Source organism: Oncorhynchus mykiss, chromosome 25, assembly GCF_057628025.1.
Source record: "Oncorhynchus mykiss isolate SJ-2025 chromosome 25, ASM5762802v1, whole genome shotgun sequence".
Classification (NCBI taxonomy): domain Eukaryota; kingdom Metazoa; phylum Chordata; class Actinopteri; order Salmoniformes; family Salmonidae; genus Oncorhynchus; species Oncorhynchus mykiss.
Genome location: NC_143046.1, coordinates 72424221 through 72447782, shown reverse-complemented (window position 1 = coordinate 72447782; position 23562 = coordinate 72424221). Strand labels below are relative to the sequence as shown.

The 23562-nt window shown below is 43.3% G+C and overlaps 1 protein-coding gene across 2 annotated transcripts in view; it reads right to left on the bottom strand.

Annotated features, from left to right (window-relative positions):
- LOC110505710 (sprouty-related, EVH1 domain-containing protein 1) overlaps window positions 1–23562 on the bottom strand; it is an 86226-nt gene that overhangs the window by 32476 nt on the left and 30188 nt on the right. For both annotated transcript variants that reach the window (XM_021585100.3, XM_021585101.3), the window contains one exon: window positions 13643–13826. In XM_021585100.3, coding sequence (XP_021440775.1) covers window positions 13643–13826 — 184 coding nt within the window. The remainder of the gene's footprint in view (window positions 1–13642; window positions 13827–23562) is intronic.

The window sequence follows — 23562 nt, the reverse complement described above, 5'->3', positions numbered from 1 at the left end:
TAACCAGCATGGCTACCACAGCATTTTGCAGCGATATGCCATCCCATCTGTTTTGCGCTAATGGGACTGTCACTTGTTTTTCAACAGGACAATGACCCAACATACCTCCACGCTGTGTAAGGACTATTTGACCAAGAAAGAGAGTGATGCAATGCTGCATTAGATGACCTCGCCTCCACAATCACCAGAACTCAACCCAATTGAGATGGTTTGGGATGAGTTGGACCGCAGAGTGAAGCAAAAGCAGCCAACAAATGCTCAGCATATATGAGAACTCCTTCAAGCCTGTATGAAAAGTATTCCAAGTGAAGCTGGTTGAGAGAATGCCAAGCATGTGCAAAGCTCTCATCAAGGCCAAGGGTGGGTACTTTCAAGAATATAAAATATATTTAGATTTGTTTAAAACTTTTTTTGGTTACTACAGGAATCAATGTGTTATTTCATAGTTTTGATGTCTTCACTGTTATTCTACAATGTAGAAAATAGTACGAAATTAAGAAAAACCTTTGATTAGGTGTGTCCAAACATTTGACTGGTACTGTACATAATCAAATACTAGTCTTAGAATCAACTTAAAGACTACCAGAACCCACTGGATTCTCCAATTACATTGAATTTACTACCAGACAAAATACAAACCCTCCATGCCAAAAAGGCCTATGGTGTTGATGGTATCCTGAATGAAATGATAAAATATACAGACCACAAATTCAATTGGCTAGAGTTACTCTTTCACATCATCCTTAGCTCTGGCATCTTCCCTAATATTTGGAACCAAGAACTGATCACCCCAATCCACAAAAGTGGGAGACAAATTTGACCTCAATAACTAACGTGAGACATGCGTCAACAGCAACCTTGGGAAAATCCTCTGCATTATCAATAAAAGCAGATGTACTGAAAACAATGTACAGGGAAAATGTAAAAATGGCTTTTTACCAAATTACTGTACGACAGACCATGTACTCACCCTAATTGACAAACAAACCAAAACAAAGGTGAAGTAGTCTCATGCTCTGTTGATTTCCAAAAAGCTTTTGACTCAAGTTGGCAGGAGGGTCTGCTATACAAATTGATGGAAAGTGGTGTTGGGGGAAAAACACACGACATTATAAAATCCATGTACACAAACAAGTGTGTGGTTAAAAATTGGCAATAAATACACATTTCTTTCCAAAGGGCCATGGGGTGAAACAGGGATGCAGCTTAAGCCCCAACCTCTTCAACATATATATCAACGAATTGGCGAGGACACTAGAACAGTCTGCAACACCCAGCCTCACCTTACTAAAATGTGAAGTCAAACGTCTGTTGGCTGATGATCTGGTGCTTCTGTCCCCACCCAAGGAGGACCGACAGCAGCACCTAGATCTTCTGCACAGATTCCGTCAGACCTGGGCCCTGACAGTAAATCTCAGTAACAGAAATAATGGTGTTTCAAAAAAGGTCCAGTTGCCAGGACCACAAATACAAAATGTATCTAGACACCGTTGCCATAGACCACAGAAAAAACGATATATACCTTGGCCTAAACATCAGCGCCACAGGTAACATCCACAAAGCTGTGAACAATCTGAGACAAGGCTAGAAGGGCCTTCTTTGCCATCAAAAGGAACATACAAAACCGACATATGAATTAGGATCTGGATAAAAACACTTGAATCAGTTATAGAACTCATTGCCCGTTATGGTTGAGGTCTAGGGTCCAAGAATTCATGGGACAAACAACAAATTGAGACGGCATGAAGAATTCTTCAAAAAAATATGCTCTGTCTACAACGTAAAACACCAAATAATGCATGCAGAGCAGAACTAGGCCGATACCCGCTAATTATCCAAATCCAGAAAAGAGACGTTGAATTCTATAACCACCTAAAAGGAAGTGATTCCCAAAGCCATCCATAACGAAGCCATCACCTACAAAGAGATGAACCTGGGGCTCTGTTCAGAAACACAAACAGACCCCACAGAGCCTCAGGACAGCAACACAATTAGACCCAAACAAATCATGAGAAAACAAAAAGTTAATTACTTGACACATTGGAAAGAATTAACAAAGAAACTGAGCATACTAGAATGCTATTTGGCCCTAAAACAGAGATTACACAGTGGCAGAATACCTGAACACTGACTGACCCAAAATTAAGGAAATCTGACTATGTTCAGACTCAGTGAGCATAGCCTTGCTATTGAGAAAGGCCACTGTGGGCAGACCTGGCTCTCAAGAGAAGACAGGCTATGTGCACGCTGCCCACAAAATAAGGTGGAAACTGAGCTGCACTTCTTAACCTCCTGCCAAATGTATTAGAGACACATATTTCCATCAGATTACACAAAACCCACAAAGAATTAAAAAAAAAACAAATCCACAGCTGAAGTTGGAAGTTTACATACATCTTAGCCTTAACATTTAAAATCAGTTTTTCCACAATTCCTGACATTTTATCGTAGTAAAAATTCCATCTTAGGTCAGTTAGGATCCCCACTTTATTTTAAGAATGTGAAATGTCAGAAGAATAGTAGAGAGAATTATTTATTTCTGATTTTATTTCATTCATCACATTCCTAGTGGGTCAGAAGTTTACATACACTCAATTAGTATTTGGTAGCATTGCCTTTAAATTGTTTAACTTGGCTCAAACATTTCGGGTAGCCTTGGCCAAAATTCACCCAACTTATTGTGCCATTCCTCCTGACAGAGCTGGTGTAACTGAGTCAGGTTTGTAGGCCTCCTTGCTCGCACACGCATTTTCAGTTCTGCCCACAAATTTTCTATAGGATTGAGTTAGGGCTTTGTGATGGCCACTCCAATACCTTGACTTTGTTGTCCTTAAGCCATTTTGCCACAACTTTGGAAGTATGCTTGGGGTCATTGTCCATTTGGAAGAACCATTTGCGACCAAGCTTCAACTTCCTGAATGATGTCATGAGATGTTGCTTCAATATATCCACATAGTTCTCCTGCCTCATGATGGCATCTATTTTGTGAAGTGCACCAGTCACTCCTGCAGCAAAGCACCCCCACAACATGATGCTGCCACCATCGTGCCTCACGGTTGGGATGGGTGTTCTTCAGCTTACAAGCCTCCCCCGTTTTCCTCCAAACATAACGATGGTCATTATGACCAAACATTCTATTTTTGTTTCATCAGACCAGAGGACATTTCTCCAAAAAGTACGATCTTTGTCCCCATGTGCAGGCGATTTTGGAACAGTGGCTTCTTCCTTGCTGAGCGGCCTTTCAGGATATGTCAATATAGGACTCGTTTTACTGTGGATATAGATCCTTTTGTACCGGTTTCCTCCAGCATCTTCACAAGGTCCTTTGCTGTTGTTCTGGGATTGATTTGCACAATTCGAACCAAAGTACGTTCATCTTTAGGAGACAGAACACGTCTCCTTCCTGAAGGTTATGACGGCTGCGTGGTCCCATGGTGTTTATACTTGTGTACTATTGCTTGTACAGATGAACGTGGTACCTTTAAGTGCTTGGAAATTGCACCGAAGGATGAACCAGACTTGTGGAGGTCTACAATTGTTTTTCTGAAGACTTGGCTGATTTCTCTTGATGTCAAGCAAAGAGGCACTGCGTTTGAAGGTAGGCCTTGAAATACATCCACAGGAACACCTCCGATTGACTCAAATGATGTCAATTAGCCTAACAGAAGCTTCTAAAGCTATGACATAATTTGCTGGAATTGTCCAAGCTGTTTAAAGGCACAGTCAACTTAGTGTATGTAAACTTCTGACCCACTGGAATTGTGATACAGTGAATTATAAGTGAAATAATAATCTGTAAAGAATTGTTGGAAAAAATACTTGCGTCATGCACAAAGTGGATGTCCTAACCGACTTGCCAAAACTATAGTTTGTTAACAAGGCATTTATGGAGTGGTTGAAAAACTAGTTTTAATGACTCCAACCTTAGTGTATGTAAACTTCCGACTTCAACTGTATCTATGGGGTGAAATACCACAGTGTGCCATCACAGCAGCAACATTTGTGACCAGTTGCCACAAGAAAAGGGCAACCAGTGAAGAACAAAAATTATAAAAACAAACCATATGTTTATTTACTATCCCTTTTTGTATTTTAACTATTTGCACATCGTTACAACACTGTATATAACCATTATGACATTTGACATCGTCACAGTGCCATGCGTTTTGTCACCAATGCCCCATATACTACCCACCACCTGTATGCTCTCATTGGCTGGACCTCGCTTCATATTTGTCGCCAAAACCACTGGCTCCAGGTCATCTACAAGTCTTTACTATGTAAAGCCCCATCTTATCTCAGCTCAATGGTCACCATACCAGCACCAACCCGTAGCACGCGCTCAAGCAGGTATATTTCACTGGTCATCCCAAAAGCCAACTGCTCCGTTGGTCGCCTTTCTTTCCAGTTCTCTGCTGCCAATGACTGAAGTTGGAGACTCATCTCCCTCACTAAATTTAAGCATCAGCTGTCAGAGCAACTTACCGATCATGGTACCTGTACACAGCCCATCTGTAAATTGCCCACCCAACTACCTCATCCCCATATTGTTATTTATTACTTGCTCCTTTGCACCCCAGTATTTCTACTTGCACATTCATCTTCCGCACATCTATTTCTCCAGTGTTTAAATGTAATTATTTTGCCACTATGGCCAATTTATTGCCTTACCTCCCTAATCTTACTACATTTGCACACAAAGTATATATAATTTTCTATTGTGTTATTGACTGTACGTTTGTTTATCCCATGTGTAACTCTGTTGTTGTTTGTGTCACACTGCTTTGCTTTATCTTGGCCAGGTCACAGTTGTAAATAAGAACATGTTCTTAACTGGCCTACCTGGTTAAATGAAGGTGAAATAAATGAAATAAAAATATTCAAAATCAAATCAAATTGTATTAGTCACAAGCGCTGAATACAACAGTAAATTCTTACTTACGAGCCTCTAACCAACAGTAGAGTTTCAAAAAATACAGATAAGAATAAGAGATAAAAGTATCAAGCAGCAGTAAAAACATATACAGGGGGGTGCCGGTATAGAGTCAATGGGCGGGGGCACCGGTGACTATGCAAAAAAAAAAAAAGTGACTATGCATAGATGACGACAGAGAGTGGCATTGGTGTGGAGATGGGAAGGTGGAGAAGGGAGGGGGGGGCAATGCAAATAGTCAGGGTAGCATTTGACTAGATGTTCAAGAGTCTTATGGCTTGGGGGTTGAAGCTGTTTAGAAGCCTCTTGGACCTAGACTTGGCGCTACGGTACCGCTTGCTGTGTGGTAGCAGAGAGAACAGTCTGACCAGGGTGGCTGGAGTCTGACAATTTTTAGGGCCTTCCTCTGACACCGCCTGGTGTAGAAGTCCTGGATGGCCGGAAGCTTGGCCCCAGTGATGTACTGGGCCGTTCGCACTACCCTCTGCAGTGCCTTGCGGTCGGAGGCCGAGCAGTTGCCATACCAGGCAGTGATGCAACCAGCCAGGATGCTCTCGATGGTGCAGCTGTAGAAACTTTTGAGGATCTGAGGACCTTTTCGGTCTCCTGAGGGTGTATAGGTTTTGTTGTGCCCACTTCACGAATGTCATGGTGCGCTAGGACCATGTTAGTTTGTTGGTGATGTGGACACCAAGTAACTTGAAGCTCTCAACCTGCTCCACAGCAGCGTGCTAGGTCCCCATTTTCCTGTAGTCCACAATCATCTCCTTTGTCTTGATCACGTGGAGGGAGAGGTTGTTGTCCTGGCACCACACGACCAGGTCTCTGACCTCCTACCTGTAGGCTGTCTCGTTGCTGTCGGTAATCAGGCCTACCACTGGTGTGTCATTGACAAATTTAATGATGGTGTTGGAGTCGTGCCTGGCCGTGCAGTCATGAGTGAACAGGGAGTACATTAGGGGGCTGAGCACGCACCCCTGAGGGGCCCCTGTATTGAGGATCAGTGTGGCGGATGTGTTGTTGCCTACTCTTACCACCTGGGGGTGGCCTGTCAGGAAGTCCAGGATCCAGTTTCAGAGGGAGGTGTTTAGTCCCCGTGTCTTTAGCTTATTGATGAGCTTTAAGGGCACTATGGTGTTGAACTGTAGTCAATGAATAGCATTCTCACATAGGTGTTCCTTTTGTCCAGGTGGGAAAGGGCAGTGTGGAGTGCAATAGAGACTGCATCCTCTGTGGATCTGTTGGGGCAATATGCAATTTGGAGTGGGTCTAGGGTTTCTGGGATGATGGTGTTGATTTGAGCCAACACCAGCCTTTCAAAGCACTTCATGGCTACAGACGTGAGTGCTACAGGTCGGCAGTCAGTTAGGCAGGTTACCTTAGTGTTCTTGGGCACAGGCACTATGGTGGTCTGCTTGAAACATGTTGCTATTACAGACTCGGACAGGGAGAGGTTAAAAATGTCAGTGAAGACACTTGCCAGTTAGTAAGCGCATGCTCGCAGTACACGTCCTGGTAATCCGTCTGGCCCTGCGGCCTTGTGAATGTTGACCTGTTTAAAGGTCTTACTCACATCGGCTGCGGAGAGCGTGAACATACAGTCTTCCGGAACAGCTGGTGCTCTCATGCATGTTTCAGTGTTACTTGCCTCCAAGCGAGCATAGAAGTAGTTTAGCTCGTCCGGGAGGATATTCTTTTGGGACGTTGAGTGTAATGTTTACGGTTAATTTTATATTGTTTATTTCACTTTTGTTCATTATCCATTTTACTTGCTTTGGCAATGTAAACATATGTTTCCAATGCCAATAAAGCCCTTTGAATTTAATTGAGAACAGAGCGCGCAAGTAAACACACACACACACAGAGACAGACAGAGACAGAGACAGAGACAGAGAGAGAAAAAAAACAGAGAGAGGACTGAGCGAGAGAACAGAGCGAGAAGTCCCATTGGTGGCAATATCAGGAGCCAGCTGACTCATCAGTACACTCTGTGCCGCATCATTGCGCTTATAGGCAGATCCCCCCCCCCCAAACATTGCAGTCACCACCTCATCTCTCTCAATCTCTCCCTCACTTTCTCTTTTTCAGTCTCTATTTTGTCACCCTCCATTTCTTACAGTTTGACTGGCGATCTTTTTTTCCTCCTCTCCATCTCCTTCCCTTGTTCCCATTGTCTCTCTAGTAAAATGGTGGTTTGGACCTCCTGCTTTAACAAGCCCCTGGGGTGGGTGACATCACCAGAATCATGCTCTATATAGCACGGTGGCCCAGGCTCAGAATAGACAGTTATAATCGAAGTGTCTTAGCAGGCACGAGCCACTTATCTACGATACTTAAGAGTCACCTATTAATTATTGTCAAAGGAAATGGTCATCAATCTAATTGTTTAATATGAATAAAGAGACGCAAGGGCTTCACAGTTTCAGGATGAGAGCATAGGAATATGACTAGAAGCTCAGCGCACCAATAAGTTCTGTCCTTCATTCCCTTTTTCCTCTCTTTTTAGTTTGACTTCCTACATCCCTCATCCCATATTCCCCTCTCCTGAGCGGTCTGCCCATCTCTTCTCTCCAATGATGTCAGCATGCACCACACAATCACGCAGCCCGCTCCTATTTACAGATACCTTCCCTGCGCAGAGGAGGTAAGCCAAACAGCCACTTCCTGTGTGACAGTGTATGTGTGTGTGTGACTGTGTGTGTAAGGCGTAGGTTGATGGTGATCTCATCCCACGACCCCCTCTGTGTGGAATGTGTCACAGGCTGAGTTAGTGCATAGTACATTGCGAACATGCTTGCTCTCCATTGTGACAGATGAGTGTGTGTGGTGTGTATGAGGCCCTCAGAGTGAGTGTGAGGTGCTTTAGGTTTGTGTGACTCCCTGAGTGGGAGGTTTGTAAAGTTTTATACGATTCTTAGGCTACATGTCATTAGGCTGGGCGTTATGGGCTGGGCGACATATTTCCCACATTATTAACGGTATTTGATGTTTTTGAATAATAAAAGTTCTACATTTGCTTTACGAGCAGTGCATGACTCTAGGGTGGCAACACATGAAATACCAGTCAAAAGTTTGGACACCAACTCATTCAAGGGTTTTTCATTATTTTTACTATTTTCTACATTTGAGTATAATAGTGAAGACAACAAAACTATAAAATAACACATATGGAATCATGTAGTAACCAAAGAAAGTGATAAACAAATCAAAATATATTTTATATTTGACATTCTTCAAAATAGCCACCCTTTGCCTTGAAGACAGCTTGGCAGTCTCTCAACCAGCTTCATGAGGTAGTCACCTGGAATGCACTTCAAATAACAGGTGTGCCTGATTAAAATGTACATTTGTGGAATTTCTTTCCTTCTTAATGCGCTTGAGCCAATCAGTTGTGTTGTGACAAGGTAGCGGTGGTATACAGAAGTGCAATCGCAAAAAACATCAAGCGCTGTGATGAAACTGGCTCTCATGAGTACTGCCACAGGAAAGGAAGACTCTTCAAAGCCGCCACCCTTTGCCTTAATGCCAAGAGTGTGCAAAGCTGTCATCATCTCAACCAGCTTCACCTGGAATGCTTGTCCAGCAGCCTTGAAGGAGTTCCCACAAATGCTGAGCATTTGTTTTCTGCTTTTCCTTCACTCCGTGATCCAACTCATCCCAAACCATCTCAATTGGGTTGAGGTCGGGTGATTGGGGAGGTCAGGTCATCTGATGCAGCACTCCATCACTCTCGTTCTTGGTCAAATAGCCCTTACACAGCCTGGAGGTGTGTTGGGTCATTGTCCTGTTGAAAAACAAATTATAGTCCCACTAAGCGCATAACAGATTGGATGTCGTATCACTGCAGAATGCTGTGGTAGCCATGCTGGTTGAATATACCTTGAATTCTAAATAAATCCCAGTGTCATCAGAAAATCCCCCCCACACCACCTCCTCCATGCCTCAAGGTGGGAACCACACATGCAGAGATCATCCGTTCACCTACTCTGCGTCCCACAATGACAGGGCAATTGGAACCAAAAATCTCAAATTTGGACTCATCAGACCAAAAGGACAGATTTCCACCGGTCTAATGTCCACTGCTCGTGTTTCTTGGCTCAATAAAGTATCTTCTTATTGGTGACCTTTAGTAGTGTTTTCATTGCAGTAATTCGACCACGAAGGCCTGATTCACGCAGTCTCCTCAGAACAGTTGATGTTGAGACGTGTCTGTTACTTGAACTCTGTTAAGCATTTATTTGGGCTGCAACATCTGAGGCTGGTAACTCTAATGAACTTATCCTCTGCAGCTGGTTTTCTTTCCTGTTTCGCACAAAACTACTCAAAACGAAGTCCGAAGGGTTTTTTACTTTTCCCGAAATAGTCACATTACGTCACAAACCCTGCTGCTGTGGTAATTCTTCAAAGAGAGGATGCCGTATTGAGATAAATTATGTAGCCTAAGCTACTGATAACAGGCCTTTTACAAGACAAAATTATGAGAGGAGCATTTGATTATTATTAAAAAGAGATTGAGTCCAGACAGGCTACTTTAAGAAACTTTCTGAATGGACATATACAGTGCATTCGGAAAGTATTCAGACACTTTCCCTTCTTAAGCAAAAAAAACAAACAGAATACCCTTATTTACATAGGTATTCAAACCCTTTGATATGAGACTCAAAAACTAACCTCAGATGCATCCTGCTTCCAAAGATCATCCTTGAGATGTTTCCACCAGTGGTAAATTCAATTGAATGGATACGATTTGGAAAGGCATACACCTGTCTTTATAAGGTCCCATAGTTGACAGTGCATGTCAGAGTAAAAACCATGCCATGAGGTTGAAGGAATTTTCCGTAGAGCTCCGAGATAGGACTGTGACGAGACACAGATCTGGGGAAAGGTAGCAAAAAATGTCTGCAGCATTGAGGGTCCCCAAGAACACAGTGGCCTTCTGCCCGGCCAAACTGAGCAATCGAGGGAGAAGGGTCTTGGCGAGGGAGGTGACCAAGAACCCGATGGTCACTCTGACAGAGCTCCAGAGATCCACTGTGGAGATGGGAAAACCTTACAGAAGGACAACTATCTCTGTAGCACTCCACCAATCAGGCCTTTATGGTATAGTGGCCAGACAGAAGTCACTTCTCAGTAAAAGGCACGGCAGCCTGCTTGGAGTTTGCCAAAAGGCACCTGAAGACTCTCAGACCATAAGAAACAAGATTCTCTGGTCTAGTGAAACCAAAATTGAACCTTTTGGCCTGAATGCCAAGCGTCACATCTGGAAGAAACCTGGCACCATCCCTACGGTGAAGCATGATGGTGGCTGCATCATGCTGTGGGGATGTTTTTCAGCGGCAGGGACTGGGATACAAATCAGGATCGAGGGAAAGATGAACAGAGCAAAGTACAGCGAGATGTTGGATGAAAACCTGCTCAGGACCTCAGACTGGGGCAAAGGATCACTTTCCAACAGGACAACGACCCTAAACACACAGCCAAGACAATGTAAGAGTGGCTTTGGGACAAGTCTCTGAATGTCCTTGAGTGGCCCAGCCAGAGCACAGACTTGAAGCCGATATAACATCTCTGAAGAGACCTGAAAATAGCTGTGCAGTGACGCTACCCATCCAAACTGATTGAGCTTAAGAGGATCTGCAGAGAAGAATGGGAGAAACTCCCCAGATACAGGTGTGCCAAGCTTGTAGCGTCACACCCAAGAAAACTCGAGGCTGTAATCGCTGCCAAAGGTGATTCAATAAAATACTGAGTAAAGGGTCTGAATACTGAAATGTGACCGACCGGCTCTAAATCGGTTTTCTGCAGCAAAATTTTAAAGTGTGTTTTTCACATTACACAAAAGAGCCTCAAAAGCTACAAAATTATATATTACACACTACAGTTGAGGAACAATTTGAAAGTAATTATGCTTTTAAAGTTGATAAACTTGTAAACTCACTTGAAATTAGCCTTCTGAATGTTTTGGTACTACTGCTGGAGAGTCCTTTGTCTACACCTATTCAGCATCGTTGACACCCTCTTAAGCTTCAGCCCCACCCATCTCTTTAAGGATTGATCCGGGTGTTCTGTATGAACAACAGCAGTCAAGCACCCAAAGCTAACTTGCTAGCTACTTCCAGACAAATGAGTTAACAACTCACTGAACATTACTCTCCCTAGCAGAGCGGGTTAGGCTGTTATGTTATCCAGAGCATTGGTGACTAAAGGTGCTGTCAGATTGTCCGGCTGTAAATTCAGAGCGCTTCGCACTCAGAGCGTTCAGAGTGCACACTGGACGCTCTGGCCGATGAATAGGGTTGATCCGACCTCACAACGGCAGTCAAGCACACAAGTTAACGTGCTAACATTGGCTAGCTACAAATGAGAGAACACCCCACTCCGACCATTTTACTCACCTTAGCAGAGCTGGTTAGGCTATTTCCATGGTATTCAGAGCGTTCGTGCCTGTAACTGTGCTGCTGGCAACAATTTAATTCCGCTTTTATGCCGACGACACCGGCCATATTCAACAGGTGTTGAGCGTTCATAAATTCATCATCATTTATTCTGCGCTGTGGCACACTCAGATGAGAGTGCTCTGAAATCTGAGTAGATGGTCAGACTGGATTTACAAAATGCACCCAAAATGGTTACTTGCATAGTGGAGTCTTTTGTTAAAGACATGTAACGGTAACTAACGCACTTTTGTACATTGCGCTATTCCATACAATTGACCTTATTTTAGCACCCAAAAAACGTAATACTTCCAGGTCAACTGTAATATGAATAACATTGTAAAGTACAATTTCTCCCCTTTCCAGCAAAATCAATGACAAGACTTTCATGCTGCCCATCTCTGCATGATTGAAGAAGGCAATGAGCTCAGTCGGGTATTTAAAAAAATGGTGGATGGGGAAGTGAAACATATTGTGTGCTAGTGAACGGGGGAGATATGTTGTGTGGGGAAACAGCTTTCTTCACCCGATCTGTCCAACTTATCACATCTAAAATGTAAATAAAACACCATAAAGAGTTTATATAATGTGTCATTACATACCTACTTGAAGGTTTGCGTCGAATTTGAATCAGGTTTTTAGGGCAGCGCTAAAGTTTTTAGAAGTAAACAGCAGCTGTCGCAGCTTTTGAGAGTCATGCAGAGATGATGCAAAAAAATAATGGATTCGGTTGTACAAATGACTAGGTAACCCCTTTACCCTGAGCCTTTCTTGTTTTTAATCTGCAACAGAAGGGCTACCCCTGGTGGAAAGAGACTGTACGGCACAAAATGAGATACAAATGCGTCACAACGTACCGTGCGTCAGAGGGGTCAGTTTTGTCAACACTGAATCGAAACTTAGTTCACACCCCGGATTTTGATGCCAACACAGTAGCTACAGTCCCATTAGGTTTCATTGTAGCCTCGTTTGAATGCTGCGGATGCGCAAATTTGTATGGAATGCGGTTAGTCACCGTCAGCTAGCTAGGTAAACAATGAACAATAATCCCAACTCATGACGTTACTAACCTGCATGAATCTGCAGGTAGCTAACCAACCAGGTTCAATGTTAGCTAGCTAACAGACTATAGCTAGCCAAGCAAATTGCTCTTAGATACAAATAATAAGATCATACACGTAACGTTAGCTAGCCAGCCAGCCAGCGTATGCTAGCTAGCTAACAGTATACTTTAACTTGAAATGAAACCACTTTGTCAAAATTAGAAACGTGCAATATCTGAAAAATGTAGCTGGCTAGACTATCTTACCCGTCCATATACATCATTCATGGATGGACGCGTCTCCTGTCGGGATGCCATGGCTGCCCTTAGTTTGAAGATGTAATCCGGAAACAGGTGTTTTCTCCATCTCCTTAGCTATCACTCAAATTCCACGGATTTAAATAAATAAAGAGTCCTCCAGAAAGTGGAGCAACACTTATGCAGCTTTACTACACAATATATATATATTTTTAAATCTGCGTTAGACAGGATTACCTAGACATACTGAACAACTCAAATAGACAGAAGCATGCTATATGGCAGACCATTCCAAACTCATCTCTCGGCATGTCCAGCCCACTCATTCTCACCGAATCCCGGCTTGAGTGATGGTTGTCGTCTTTTCTGCGGCTAAACCAACTAGACTCGTAATTTAACCATTTTATTCGTATTTATAGAAGGCATACAAGTTTGTTAATGAGGCACATTAAAGTTCACATGTTCGAGAAAGCATTTCTGCCAAAAAAAACATTAAAAATTTGATTAAAAATAAGTTTACGTTCAAACGGCTCTCCTGTGAAGTAGTAATGGGTAAGAAATGTGATATTTCAGTTTTTATTTTTAATACATTTGCAAAAATTTCAAAAAACATGTTTGCTTTGTCATTATGGGGTATTATGTATAGATTGGTACGGTTGTAATGTAACAAAATGGGTCTGAATACTTATAGCCTATAGTGCTCTTCACCCCTGCACATTATCAGTTGGAAAGAGACGTTTAACGTTTAATAGACAGACTAAGTTAGCAAAACAATGGCTTATAATCATTAGTAAAATGCTCCCATTATTAGGTAAAGTTTATCTACATTAAAATAATGTAAACAAAAACGTAAATAAATCCTAAAATGAATGCAGGCCTATTTTAACAGTTCTGACAGTTATTTTTTTAGCTTAATAAGGAGAATTGCACTCAGTGTGTGTGTGTGTGTGCGTGGAAAGCGAGGTGAACCCTTACCGATTTGTCTTTGAGCCGCTCCCCCTTGATGAGGAAGTCTGCTGTGGTGCTGCTGTCACTGTCCGGTGTCCGGCTGACTTTGTAGACGGTGACGCAGCTGAGGCCCCCAGCTCCCAGAGGCAGCCACCCACCACTGGAGTCATCCCGAGTCATGACCACTGCTCTCACACGCGCATAACTGTCACTGAACAGAAAGAGAGAGAAAGGGAAAGACATGATTAGGGTGGGACTGTAACAAGACCATGGCATCAACTACCTCTGCATATAGAGAGAACACATACTATGACAACACAACCATGTCGCCTCACGGGTACAGGGCTGCCATTGCACAGACAAAAAATGGTTAGGCATAATGACCGCAACACGGCCACTCCTTGAACACATGCATGACTTGTCACGAAAGGATATGTTATGGCTGTCCTGTAAGGATCCAAATGTGTCAGATCAGCTTCTCAATAAATAACTTCAGCCAGATCTGTCTCAACTGCAGTGGGGGAAGGAGGGAACTGGTGGGGGTTGACAGCTCACACCCTGTTGTAAATCAAGGTCAAGAACTTTCAGCCATTTCCCTCTGCAAATTCACACAAGAATGTGCCTTTGTTTCACAGACATATCCCGCCGAAACCCTAATATGTTCTAAAGCAAATACCGGAACAATATTTCTAACATAAAACGTGGGGAATGGGCAGAGGTTACCTCGGTGTGGTTGTTACTTTGTGATGTCATAAAAATGTTTTAAAAGGAAACTAACTTGAAAGGTATACACAATGTGTGAAGTATCCATCTGATGCGTTGTGCATGAAAGTCATTTTGTTAAAGAGAGGGACGTGATTTTAGAAACTATAAGAGGAAATTATTTCTATAACTTTGTACCGCCCCTGAGATCAGAGAGCATGTCAGCCTCATTAACTGCCTCTTTTGAACGAACTGTATAAAACAATGGGTTAATAATTAACATATCAGACCAGCTCACGTCCAAAGTGGTTCAAACTCTGAAATTTCAACAAAAGGTAGAGAGAGACCTTTAGAGTTGAATTCAGGAGATGGTAACTCTTTAAAGAACCGCTCTCATGGTGCATCAATTCCTAATGAGTTAATTGTTACATGATTCATTTAAAATTGGATAACAATTAAACAGTTAGTTGATTAGATAAATAACAGTCATCAGATTAATGAAAGTAAATTCACAACACACACCATAACCAACCGTAATGTGACTCACAAATGTCAGTAAGAGTGAGAGAGAAAGAGAGAGAGGTTAACAGAAAGATAATTGGGGATGTAAGAGAAACAGTCATTAGAAATGACAGGTAATAAAATACAAGTGGCAGGAGGGCCTGAGAACCCAACACATCCCAAAAAACCTAGAACAATTGTTTACTACCTCCATATCCCAATTGGACCTCATGAGATGTCACTGACCGATGTAGGGCCCTATAAATTAAGTACTATTTTTGGCCCGATTCCGCTTTTCCCCCAAATTCCATTTCCTCTGTTAGTTTTTCCAGGTTTCTAGTTCAGCTTAACTCTCAAAATCACATGGTTTGGTCATCATGACCAAACCGACTCAGAGCATGCATCCAAGCTCGCATGTGGATTATGTCTAACCCCACTAGACGTGTTCATGAAACGCAGGTTAAAATACCAAAAACAACTGTGAACCAAATACACTGAACAAAAATATAAAACGCAACATGTAACGTTTTGGTTTCATGAGCTGAAATACAAGAGCCCAGAAATGTTGCACAAGCACAAAAAGCTTACATCCAAGTCAGTGAGCATTTCTCCTTTGCCAAGATAATCCATCCACCTGACAGGTGTGGCATATCAAGAAGCTGATTAAACCACATGATCATTACACAGGTTCACCTTGTGCTGGGAACAAAAGACCATTCTAAAATGTGCTATTTTGTCACACAACGCCACAGATTTCTCAAGTTGAGGGAGCATTCAATTGGCATGCTGACTGCAGGAATGTCCAGCAGAGCGGTTGCCAGATAATTGAATGTTAATTTTTCTACCATAAGCAGCCTCCAAAAACATTTTAGAGAATTTTTAAGTACACTACTGTTCAAAGGATTTAGAACACCTAATCATTCAAAGGTTTTTCTTAATTTTTTACTATTTTCTAAATTGTAGAATAATAGTGAAGACATCAAAACTATGAAGTGCAGAAGTGCAATCGACATGCGCTGTGATAAAACTGGCTCTCATGAGTACCGCCACAGAAAAGAAAGACTCTTCAAAGTAGCAACCCTTTGCCTTAATAACAGCTTTCAACACGCTTGGCATTCTCTCAGCCAGCTTCACCTGAAATGCTTTTCCAACAGTCTTGAAGGAGTTCCCACATATGCTGAGCACTTGGTGGCTGACTTTCCTTCACTCTGCGGTCCAACTCATCCCAAACCATCTCAAATTGGTTGAGGGATTGTGGAGGCATGGTAATCTGATGCAGCAGTCCATCACTCTCTTTCTTGGTCAAATAGCCCTTACACAGCCTGGAGGTGTTTTGGGTCATTGTCCTGTTGAAAAATAAATGATAGTGGGACTAAGCGCAAACCAGATGGAATGGAGTTTCGCTGCAGAATGCTGTGGTAGCCATGCTGGTTAAGTGTGCCTTGAAATCTAAATAAATCAGTATCACCAGCAAAGCACCCCCACACCATCACACCTCCATACTTTACGGTGGGATATACACATGGAGATCATCTGTTCAGCCACACCGCGTCTCACAAAGAGACAGCGGTTGGAACCAAAAATCTCAAATTTGGACTCCAGACCAAACATGACAGATTTAAACAGGTCTAATGTCCATTGCTCATGTTTCTTGGCCCAAGCAAGTCTCTTCTTCTTATTGGTGTCCTTTAGTAGTGGTTTCTTTGCAGCAATTCGACCATTAAGGCCTGATTCAGGCAGTCTCCTCTGAACAGTTGATGTTGAGATGTGTCTGTTACTTGAACGTGAAGCATTTATTTGGGCTGCAATTTCAGAGGTGCCATTGACTCTAATGAACTTATCCTCTGCAGCAGAGGTAACCTCTGGGTCTTTCTTTCCTGTGGCGGTCCTCATGAGAGCCAGTTTCATCATAGCACTTGGTTTTTGCGACTGCACTTGAAGAAAAGTTCTTGAAAATGTTCCGGATTGACTGACCTTCATGTCCTAAAGAAATTATGGACTGTTGTTTAACTTTGCTTATTTGGGCTGTTCTTGCCATAATATGAACTTGATCTTTTACCAAATAGGGCTATGTTCTGTATACCACCCCTACCTTGTCACAACACAACTGATTGGCTCAAACGCATTAAGAAGGAAAGAAATTCCACTAATTAACTTTTAACAAGGCACACATGTTAACTGAAATGCATTCCAGGTGACTACCTCATGAAGCTGGTTGAGAGAATGCCAAGAGTGTGCAAAGCTGTCACCAAGGCAAAGGGTGGCTTTTTGAAGAATCTCAAATATAAAATATATTTAGATTTGTTTAACACTTTTTTGGTTACTTCATAATTCCATATGTGTTATTTCATAGTTTTGATGTCTTCATTATTATTCTACAATGTAGAAAGCAGTAAAAAAAAAAGAAAAACACCTACTCATTCAAGGGTTTAAAACTTTTGACAAGTAATGTATGTCCAACCAGCCTCACAACCGCAAACCATTTGTAACCACACCAGCCCAGGACCTCCACATCAGGCTTCTTCAACTGTGGAATCGTCGCAGACCAGTCATCAGGACAGCAGCTGAAACTCTGGGTTTGCACAACCTAAGAATTTCTGAACAAACTGTCAGATGGTAGACAGTACGTCGCGCTGCATGAGGCAAATGGTGGTCACACCAGAGATACTGACTGGTTTGCTGATCCACAACTCTATTTTTTATTATGGTGATTTTTTTTGAAAGGTATCGGTGACCAACAGATGCATATCTGTATTCCCAGTCGTGAAATTCATGGATTAGGGCCTAATGAATTTACTTAAATTGACTGATTCCCTTATAGTTCATATAACTCAGTAAAATCTTTGAAATTGTTTAATGTATATAAATTTGGCGACAGGTCGAAAGCACTTGAAAAATTCATGGACATTTAGCTAACTTGTTGTTGCTATCCAATTTGTCCTGAGAGATAAACATTGTGTTGTCATTTTACCTGAGATACATATGGTCCTTTTTCCCCCTGGATCTTTGTAGAATTATGACCCATTTTGAGTCACACAAAATCATGAGTTCTCTATGCCGACAATTAATCCACAGATAAGGGAAACCTAGTTAGATTTTTATTATTAATCTCTCCTCGTTTATTCTTCTTCTATGGATTTTATAAAGAGGCTGGCAACCAACTTTAAGGTACCGCCACCAACTGGATTGGAGTGTGGACCTCGTCCATCTTTCAATCACCCACATGGGTTAGTATGCTCCTAAAAACGAATGAAAAGACCAGAGAGGCGGGACTTTCAGTGAATCGAGCATCAAAAATAGAATCAAGTTCTATTTTAGCGTCTGGCTACGCAGACGCCGTTTTCGAGCACGAGCAGTTTGGATGAAATTATTGAATAATATGCGTGTATATATATTTGCAACGATCGCAATGGGGGTGGTTGGGGCAGCATGTTATGATAATCTTGGGCAAATTAACATATTTTTTTAAATAAGTTAAACACATTTAGTTGAGGTCCTACTAAAATTCAATACATTTTTGATTATTGTTGAATACCGTTGCAGCAAGCACCAGTTAGCCTGGAGCTAGCATTGTGCTAGGCCCATCTCCCGGCAAGCTGAAGAGGTCCATCAGCCAATTTCTTGGGCTACCTATTTTGTCAATTGGCCTGGGCCCTTTAATTGCCAACAGGGAGCCCCGGCGATCCATCGTGACTGCTCAGCAGACGTAACCGTCCGAGGGGGTTTGAACAAACTCATCCGTCGCGACATCCCCCTAAAGCCTGACTGCTAGCACCGGCACGCTAGCTGTCTGAATGGCTGTGTCTCCAGGTCGTCTAGCTACTCACTGGACCCTATGATCACTCGGCTACGCATGCCTCTCCCTAATGTCATTTTGCCTTGTCCATTGCTGTTTTGGTTAGTGATTGTCTTAATTCACTGTAGAGACTCCAGCCCTGCTCAATATGCCTCCCACACATGCAGTGACGGCACCTGGCTTAAATGTTGCCTCTAGAGACAAAAACTCTCATTGTCACTCAATGCCTAGGTTTACCTCCACTGTATTCACATCCTACCATGACCTTGCCTGTACATTATGCCTTGAATCTATTCTTCCGCGCCTGGAAACCTGTTCCTTTTACTCTCTGTTACGAACGCACTAGACGACCACTTCTTATAGCCTTTAGCCGTACCCTTAACCTAATCCTCTTCTGTTCCATTGGTGATGTAGAGGTTAACACAGGCCCTGCAGGGCCTAGATCCACTTCCATTCTCCAGGCGCTCTCATTTGTTGACTTCTGTAACCGTAAAAGCCTTGGCTTCATGCATGTTAACATTAGACTCCTCCTCCCTAAGTTTGTTTCATTCACTGCTTTAGCACACTCTGCCAACCCAGATGTCCAAGCCGTGTCTGAATCCTGGCTTAGGAAGGCCACCAAAAACCCTGAAATTTCCATCCCTAACTATAAAATTTTCCGACAAGAAAGAACTGCCAAAGGGGGCAGAGTTGCAATCTACTGCAGATATAGCCTGCAGAGTTATATAGAGTTCTGTCATACTATCCAGGTCTGAGCCCAAAAATTTGAGCTTCCACTTATAAAAATTCACCATTCCAGAAACAAGCCTCTCACCGTTGCCGCAAGTTATAGACCACCTTCAGCCCCCAGCTGTGTCCTGGACACCATAAGTGAACTGATTGCCCCCCATCGATCTTCAGAACTCGTACTGTTAGGTGACCTAAACTGGGACACGCTTAACACCCCGGCCGCCCTACAATCTAAGATAGATGCCCTCAATCTCACACAAATTATCTAGGAACCAACCAGGTACAACCCTAAATCCTTAACCATGGGCACCCTCTTAGATATCATCCTGACCAACTTGCTATCTAAATACACCTTTGTCGTCGTCAACCAGAATCTCAACGATCATTGTGTAATGGGTCCACGGTCAAACGACCACCCCTCATCACTGTCAAACGCTCCATAAAACACTTCAGTGAGCAGGTCTTTCTAAATAGACCTGGCCAGGGTATCCTGGAAGGACCTCAACCTGTCAGTAGAGGATGCCTGGTTGCTTTTCAAAAGTGCTTTCCTCTCCATCTTAAATAAGCATGCCCATTTAAAAAAATGTAGAACTAAGAACAGGTATAACCCTTGCTTCACCCCAGACTTGACTGCCTTTGACCAGCACAAAAACATCCTGTGGCGTTCTGCATTAGCATCGAATAGCCCCCACGATATGCAACTTTTCAGGGAAGTCGGGAACCAATATACTCAGTCAGTTAGCTTTCCTAAGGCTTGCTTTTTCAAACAGAAATTGGTATTCTGTAGCATTAATTCCAAAATGTTTTGGGTCATTAAATTCCATGGAGAACAAGAGCAGCTCCTCCCAGCTGCCCACTGCGCTGAGGATAGGAAACAATGTCACCAGCGATAAATCTACGACAATTGATCATTTCAATAAGCATTTTTCTACAGCTGGTCATCCTTTCCACCTGGCTACCCCTACCCAGGCCAACATCTCAGCACCCACTGTAGCAACTTGCCCAAGCCCCCCAGCTTCTCCTTCACCCAAATCTAGACAGTTGATGTCCTGAAAGAGCCCAAAAAAATCTGGATCCCTACAAATCAGCAGGACTAGACAATCTGGACTCCCTTTCTAAAATTATCTGCCGAAATTGTTGAAACGCCTATTACTAGCCTGTTCAACCTCTCGAATCGTCTGAGATCCCCAAAGATTAGAAAGCTGCCGCGGTCATCACCCTCTACAAAGGGGGAGACACTCTAGACCTAAACTGTTATACACCTAAATTCATCCTGCCCTGCCATTCTAAAATCTTCAAAAGCCAAGTTAAACAGATCACCGAACATTTCGAATCCCACCGTACCGTACCTTCTCCACTATGCAATCTGGTTTCCGAGCTGGTGATGTGTACACCTCAGCCATGCTCAAGTTTTTATCATAACCGCCATAGATAAAAGACCGCACTGTGCAGCCATCTTCATCGACATGGCCAAGGCTTTCGACTCTGTCAATCACCACATTCTCATCGGCAGACTCAATAGCCTTGGCTTCTCAAATGTCTGCCTTGCCTGGTTCACAAACTACTTCTCTGATAGAGTTCAGTGTGTCAAATCGGAGGGCCTGGTGTTCAGACGTCTGGCAGACTCTATGGGGGTGCCACAGGTTTAAATTCTTGGGCCGACTCCTTTCTCTGTATATATATCAAAGACGGCGCTCTTGCTGCTGGTGATTCTCTGATCCACCTCTATGCAGACGACACCATTCTGTATACTTCTGGCCCTGCTTTAAACACTGTGGTAACAAACCTCCAAACAAGCTTCAATGCTATACAACTCTCCTTCCGTGGCCTCCAGAAGCAAGTAAAACTAAGTGCATGCTCTTCTACCGATTGCTGCCCGCACCCTCCCGCCCGACTACCATCACTACTCTGGACGGATCTGACTTAGAATGTGGACAACTACAAATACATAGGAGTCTGGTTAGACTGTAAACTCTCCTTCCAGACTCACATTAAGCATCTCCAATCCAAAATTACATCTAGAACCAGCTTCATATTTCGCAACAAAGCCTCCTTCACGCATGCTGCCAAACATACTATTATCCTACCGATCCTTTACTTCAGCAATGTAATTTACAAAATAGCCTCCAACACTACTCAGCAAATTGGATGTAGTCTATCACATTGGTGCGGCTGGCTTCTGGGTTGGATGCGCGGTGTTAAGAAGCGGTGCGGCTTGGTTGGGTTGTGTATCGGAGGACGCATGACTTTCAACCTTCGTCTCTCCCGAGCCCGTACGGGAGTTGTAGCGATGAGACAAGATAGTAGCTACTACAACAATTGGACACCACGAAATTGGGGAGGAAAGGGGGGTAAAAAAAAAAAATAAAAAAAAAAATAACAAAGAGTGTAGCAGTACAATAACAATAGCGAGGCTATATACACACCGGGGGTACCGGCACAGAGTCAATGTGTGGGAGCACCGGTTAGTCGAAGTAATGTGTACTTGTTGTTAGAGTTAGAGACCATGCATAGATAAAAAAATAATAATAATAATAATAAAAATGAGTAGCAGCAGCGTAAAGGGGGGGGGGGGGAACACACAAAGCAAATAGTCTGGGTAGCCATTTGATTAGCTGTTCAGGAATCGTATGGTTTGGGGGTAGAAGCTGAATAGAAGTCTTTGGACATAACTTGGTGCTCCGGTATTGCTTGCCATGCAGTAGCAGAGAGAACAGTTAATAACTAGGGTGGCTGGACAATTTTTTAAGTCTTCCTCTGACACCGCCTGGTATAGAGGTCCTGGATGGCAGGACGCTTGACCCCAGTAATGTACTGGGCCGTACGCACTACCCTCTAGGCTTTGCCATGCCCTATTCACGAGTGTGTTGGTGTGTATGGACCATGATAGTTTGTTGGTGATGTGGAAACCAAGGAACTTGAAGCTCTCAACCTGCTCCACTACAGCCCCGTCGATGAGAATGGGGGCGTTCTCGGTTTTCCTGTAGTCCACAATCATCTCCACTGTTGCATCATCGGTAAACTTAATGATGGTGTTGGAGTCGTCCCTGGCCACACAGTCATGATTGAACAGGGAGTACAGAAGGGGACTGAGTACGCACCCCTGAGGGTCCCCCCTGTTGAGGATCATGGAAGAGGTGTTGCTACCTACACTTACCACCTGGGCGCGGCCCATCAGGAAGTCCAGGATCCAGTTGCAGAGGGAGGTGTTTAGTCCCTGGGTTCTTAGCTTAGTGATGAGTTTTGAGGGCACTATTGTGTTGAACTCTGAGCTGTAGTCAATGACTAGCATTCTGACATAAGTGTTCCTTTAGTCCAGGTGGGAAAGGGAAGTGTGGAGTGCAATAGAGATTGCATCATCTGTGGATCTGTTTGGGTGGTATGCAAATTTGAGTGGGTCTAGGGTTTCTGGGATATTTGTGTGAGGTGAGCCATGACCAGCCTTTTAAAGCACTTCATGGCTACAGACGTGAGTGCTACAGGTCGGTAGTCATTTAGGCAGGTAACCTTAGTGTTTCTGGGCACAGGGACTATGGTGGAATACTTGAAACATGTTGGTATTACAGACTCAGACAGGGAGAGGTTGAAAATGTCAGTGAAGACACTTGCCAGTTGGTAAGCGCATGCTCGGAGTACACATCCTGGTAATCCATCTGGCCCTGCGGCCTTGTGAATGTTGGACTGTTTAAAGGTCTTACTCACATTGGCGTGATCACACAGTTGCCCGGAACAGCTGATGCTCTCATGCATGCTTCAGGGTTGCTTGCCTCGAAGCGAGCATAGAAGAAATTTAGCTTGCCTAGTAGGCTCGGTTCACTGCTTCCCTTTGTAATCTATAGTAGTTTGCAAGCCGTGCCACATCTTATGAGCGTCAGATCCGGTGTAGTACGATTCAATCTTATTCCTGTATTGAAGATTTGCCGGTTTGATGTTTCGACAGAGGGTATAGCGGGATTTCTTATAAGCTTATGGGTTAGAGTCCTGCTCCTTGAAAGCGGCAGCTCTACCCTGTAGCTCTATGCTCTATCCAGGCTGTATCACAACCGGCGGTGATTGGAAGTCCCATAGGGTGGCGCACAATTGGTCCAGCATCGTCTGGGTTTAGCCGGTGTAGGCCGTCATTTTAAATAAGAATTTTCTTAACTGACTTGCCTAGTTAAATAAAAGGTCAAATTTAGCTCAGTGAGGATGTTGCCTGTAATCCATGGCTTCTGGTTGT